The following is a 5,891-nucleotide window of genomic DNA, read 5'->3' as shown; positions in this document are numbered from 1 at the left end:
CTCTGGTACAGCACCCAAATATATAAGACAGATCGATACCTCCTATGGCTTTGGCGATCAATCGCGGCGATTCCCTTTTATTTCTAGGTTTCTTTAGACAGGCGTTTCATTTTCAGTGGAAATCGAGTTTTTGTTGTTGTTGAGGGAAGTGGAAATCGAGGTTATTACCCGTGAGCGTGTGTCGTGTGCAAACTTGGACTATTTAACGGGCCGCACTTTTATCCGGCCCAACCAAGCAGTGAGGAGATAGCCCGAGGGAACAAAACACCCCCACCGTCCGCCCCGATCTTAGAAACCCTACCTGCTTTATTTTCCCCTTCCTTCCCCTAAAGAACAGAGCGGCGGCGGCGGCGGCGGCGAGTTAGACTGAGAGAAGAGGCCGGGGAAGTTGATACGGAGATGGGGCCCCGACCACCAAGTTCGCCGGCTTACGCAGTGATGCGGAAAAGAGCAAGCAGCGGCTTAACGGCCTATCTGATCGCGAGGCAGGAGATACAGAGGAAGGTGGACGAGTTGGCCGAGAAGGAGCTTGGGCCGGATGACAAGGAGAGGTTCCTTGCCACTCTGCTCTCCCAAGACAAGATGAGGTCGATGGAGGAGATGATCGCTGATTCGGCGCGCAACATCTTCCAAGAATTTTTTCATATGTTACACCAATCGCCCATGGAAGAGGAAGAGGAAGAGGAAGATGAGCTGGAGCTGGAGGAGCAGGATGAGGAGGTAGAAGAACAAGAGGAGGGGGAGGAGGAGGATGAAGAGAAATTGGAGGAGGAAGAGGAGGACGACGAGGAATTACGCATGACTGTTCAGGTATCCTTCTTGTGCGACCAGATCAGCGACCTGGTACTAGAACTTCTGAAGATGGTTCCAGACGAAGAGCTGGAAAATCAAATGCTGTCGTTGGTCACAAGGCTAAATAGATTGCAGTGGATCACAGACAGCATCAACAATTTCGTCTCAGAAATTGCGGTGAGGGTGTCGAGGGAACAAATGATAGAGAGAGCACGCAAAGAGAAAGAGGAACAGAAGAGATTCCTCCAACAGGGCCAGGAGGTGAGGAGCTCGGACAAGAAACAGGAGCAGGAGAGGACCTTGGAGGAGAGGAAAATCAACGGACAAGCGGTGGTCGCCGGAGGCAGATTAGTCACTATGGCAACGGACAGAGGCTTGGAGGCCAAAGATATCGAGGGTGAAGCGGTGATCAGCGAGGCCGCAGCCGCAGCCGCGGAGTACGAAGAGGAGGCTTTTGCTCGCTTCCGTAGGGACTGGGAGTGTCGCCAAGGTGCCAACAGCTTCGAAGACCTGAGTGAGTAAACATGCATGCTTTTCTTCTTCCTCCATAATTAATCTGTCCAGTGCTCAACGTCAAAATTGCTATGCCATTCATTGTTTAAAAGGGAAAAATAGTTAGATATCAAAACCCTGTTAGTTATTAATGTTTGAGTTTGTGTGACTATTATAAGTTCCTTGCTCACCAGTGACAATTATTATATGCACTATGTATGTTGTATCTTTCAGCAGATCCTTCCAAATAACACTCTGCAATCAGTCTAGAGGATTAAACGCGTGCGTAAACCACCCTGAAACATTGATACTCGTTTTTTTTGTTTGCACAATGATTGCAAGCAAAGAGTAGTCGCATTGGATCTTCATTTTCTTACTTCCATATACTTAACTGGGTGTTGCTGCATGCAGCTTTGTTGAGTCCCATGCTCTTTACACACTGTACACCGGGATTCAAGCCAGTAGACGCTGTCCTCCCAAGGACTATGCAGATCTGTTCTATCAAAGTTACTGACTTGAAATACTTCAAATGGCCACTGAAAGTATATGGTGTGGTTGCCGCCCGAGATGCTGTGGATGGGCGTCGCAATCCCATCTTCCTTTGTCCAAGGGATGACTGCCAAATCCTCAATGAAGCGGTATGTAAACTATTCTTCTTGCATTCATTTCTTGCGGGACGACCTTTGTTTATTAGTCAATGGAAATTATGATTGATCATATGCTTGCAGGATCCTTTTTTGCATTTGACTGGCCCAATTCGTGCAATTGTGTCTGAGGAACCCGTTGACATTGAAATCCAGTTAATAATAAAGGGCAAAACGGCGTCTGAAGACAGAGCATTGGTGAGGGATGCCTTTTTATACGATGGTGATGTCGGCTATTCTCGTGATGGTTTCCGAACTAGCATCATTGAAAAAACCTTTTGCACACTAGAGTTATGTTCTCAGCAACTTAAACGTTCGGTTCAAGCCACTATCTTTGGTGTTCATGTTGTTGATGAGAAGTTAACGCCTTTTCAATATGGAGTCCGAGTTGTTTGCTACACATTTTCTGAATGTGAGATTGAAGAAGTCAATGTGTCCAAGTCAAGGAAAATTGTATTGCTTGATTCAAAAGCTGGAAGAAAGTGTGCAGTTAAAGGTGGTTATCTGAATCTGTCAAGGCAAGTTCTATCCGTAGAATTCTGTGGAAAGCTAAAAGTTCTTATTCAAGCATACACACCGACTGGAGACATCGCTGCACAAGGACTTGTATTTGTCGTACCCAAAACATACAACACAAGTCAACATGTATGTGAGCTTGGCGGCTTCAAGGTGGAGTTTACCATTGCTTGGTCCCTCCTTGTTGAAGATGAAGAGCATATCTTGATGAATGGATGTGTGGATCCTTTTGCACCGTGTCCACCTATGAAACCCTCTTTTCTCAACTAGGGGCTATCTTCTTCAAATGGTGGTTTGTTGATTTAAGTTGACAATGGTCGGTCTGACTATATGTAAGCCAATATATAAAGTTATTTCCATGTTGTAGACATATATATCTGTTAATTTTAGGATGGCAATACTACGCTACACGGCGCGAGGCTGTACATACGCATCAAATCAAGAGAAATCAAGGACCCTTGATTTGATGCTAATTGCTGCACCTAAATCTGTATGTAGTCCCTATGGAAATCTCTAAAAGGGTCCTTGATTTAGGTGCAGCAATTAGCATACAGATTTAGGTGCTACTACATGAAATATCAAGGGTCCTTGATTTCTCTTGATTTGGTCCGTTCCTAAATATAAGCCCTTTTAGAGATTCCAATATTGATTACATACAAAGCAAAATGAGTGAATCTACACTCTAAAATATGCCTATAAACATCTGTATGTAGTCCCTATGGAAATCTCTAAAAGGCTTATATTTAGAAACAGAGATAGTACTATATTGGTACTACAATATTACATGCCAAAGCTTCTTTTTTTTCTAGATGGTAGGAGGGTGTGTTAGATTGGTATGTTTTTATAGACCGGTTGCTGCTGGTTGATTTGAAAAATTGTTGGCTTGGTCAAAATCGTAAACCAAATTAAATTGGATACCTCAACTGACAGAAAGAGGTTCAGAATTAGGAAACATAGTGAATTAAAAGAATTAAATGGGAAAACTTAAGAAACTGTTGACTCGATCAAAATCGCATGACCCATTTTTAAATTGAATACCTCAATTAATTGTGAGGCCTTCAAAATTAGGAAGCATAATGTATAGTATAAAAGAATTGAATAAGAGAGCTTTGAGAAATTATTGACCCGTTCAAAATCGGGTGACCCGATTCTAATTGGAGACCTCAATTGAGCTCTTTAAAACTAGGGAGCTTAGTGTTATAGATGATTCTATTTGTACATTTTGTTATTCAAAATCCTTTCTTTCTCGGTTCAAAAATACAAATTCCTTTCTTTATCGATCCACCAACCAAAGCCAGATTCGAATATACAAACTGATCTGAATTGGCCACTTAGCTTTGAATTAAAAGAATGGGGAGCAAATCTAAGGTGGATGCCTAGAGTAGATAAAATAAAGAAGGCCATGATGAATGCACATCGTAACAAGAATGGAGGGAAGGAACCTTGACATGGCGGGCTTTATAACTCTCTTTCTGATGGTTAGAAATTTTGACTTGATCCCGCGCAGCCGTCCCTAGCGGCTTTGGGGGCCAACCCTAGACTTTCCGCCTACCCCACCCCTCCTCATCTCCCTGCCGCCGGAGGAGCGGCCGGCCAATCCCGCGCCGGCTCCTAGGAAGGTTGCAGCGGGGCATCTCTCTGACTTGGGCTCCCTTGGCGTTGCGGCGCCCCCTCCCCCTTAAGCTACAGGACATCGGGGCTACGTCGGGAGCGTGGCTGTTGTCCGTGCTCCGTCCGCCCACCCCCAGAGCTTCAGGGCTATGTCTTTGGTGGCGTTTATGAAGGAAATATGCCCTAAAGGCAATAATAAAATTATTATTTATTTCCTTATTTCATGATAAATGTTTATTATTCATGCTAGAATTGTATTAACCGAAAACTTAGTATATGTGTGAATACATGGACAAAACATAGTGTCCCTAGTATGCCTCTACTTGACTAGCTCGTTAATCAAAGATGATTATGTTTCCTAACCATAGACATGTGTTGTCATTTGATGAATGGGATCACATCATTAGGAGAATGATGTGATGGACATGACCTATCCGTTAGCTTAGCATTATGATCGTTGTAGTTTCATTGCTACTGCTCTCTTCATGACTTATACATGTTCCTCATACTGGCTAATTTTTTAAAAACAATACCATTTTTTATTAAATTTCAGAAATATTACGCCGTAATTATTTTTTTTAAAATATTACCCCAGACGTCCTACTACTGACCGATTGGATCCAGTCGACCTACTGCTGGCTGATTGGCCCCAGTCGGCCCACTGCCGGCCGATTGGCCACAGTCGGCCCACCGTTGGCCGATTGGCACCCAGTCTGCTTCCTCTAGGCCGACAGGTGCATGCACCCATTTATCTGTTGAATAGGTATTTGAAAAATGTTGAAAAGTATTTGGAAAAATGTTGACCATGCATATAAAAATGTTAATCAAGCATTTGAAAAAAATATTGAACAAGTATTTGAAAAAATGTTGAACAAGTATTTGAAAAAATGTTGAACAAATATTTGAAAACTGTTGAATAGGTATTTGAAAAATATTGAAGAAGTATTTTAAAAAATGTTGATCATGTATATAAAAATGTTAATCAAGCATTTGCAAAAAATGTTGAACAAGTATTTGAAAAAATATTAATCATGTATATAAAAATGTTGAACAAGTAGTTGTTAAAATGTTGATCATGTATATAAAAATGTTGAACAAATATTTGAAAATATGTTGAACAAGTATTTAAAAAATATTAAACAAGTATTTAAAAATTTTGAACTAGTATTTGAAAAAATGATTAACATCTGGAAGCTGCCATGGCAATCACCGGCATAGCTAACCACCCCATCAGCTTCCAGTTACTGGTTATAAAAGGGATCACGACCAACTAGAGGTGACTCAGCCAGTCTTCTCCATTATTTCTTTCTTTTTTCTTTTCTTTCTATATTATTTTTTAAAATACTTGTTCAAAAAAAATTAAATACTTGTTCAAATTTTTTCAAATACTTGTTAAGCATTTTTATATACATGATCAACATTTTTACAAATACTTGTTCAACATTTTTTTATACATGATCAATATTTTTTAAATACTTGTTCAACATTTTTTTCAAATACTTGTTCAACATTTTTTGCAAATGCTTGATTAACATTTTTATATACATGATAATTTTTTTAAATACTTCTTCAACATTTTTCAAATACCTATTCAACAGTTTTCAAATGTTTGTTCAACATTTTTCAAATACTTTTTCAACATTTTTCAAATACTTGTTCAACATTTTTTTCAAATGCTTGATTAACATTTTTATATGCATGATCAACATTTTTTAAAATACTTCTTCAACGTTTTTTAAATACATATTCAACAGATAAATGGGTACATGCACCTGTCGGTCTAGAGGAAGCAAACTGGGTGCCAATCGACCAGCAGTGGGCCGACTGGAGCCAATC

At 40.6% G+C, this 5,891-nt stretch overlaps 1 protein-coding gene across 1 annotated transcript; it reads left to right on the top strand.

Annotated features, from left to right (window-relative positions):
* The first annotated feature begins 273 nt into the window (after nt 1–273).
* Nucleotides 274–2,818, top strand: LOC125540193 (uncharacterized). The gene is made up of 3 exons (XM_048703775.2): nt 274–1,306; nt 1,696–1,922; nt 2,013–2,818. The coding sequence occupies exons 1-3, from the start codon at nt 400–402 to the stop codon at nt 2,712–2,714; spliced, it is 1,836 nt and encodes a 611-aa protein (XP_048559732.2). The 5' UTR covers nt 274–399; the 3' UTR covers nt 2,715–2,818.
* The last annotated feature ends 3,073 nt before the right edge of the window (nt 2,819–5,891 follow it).

Source organism: Triticum urartu, chromosome 2A, assembly GCF_056163025.1.
Source record: "Triticum urartu cultivar PI428250 chromosome 2A, HENAU_Tu73, whole genome shotgun sequence".
Lineage (NCBI taxonomy): Eukaryota > Viridiplantae > Streptophyta > Magnoliopsida > Poales > Poaceae > Triticum > Triticum urartu.
This window is presented reverse-complemented; position numbering and strand designations above follow the sequence as displayed.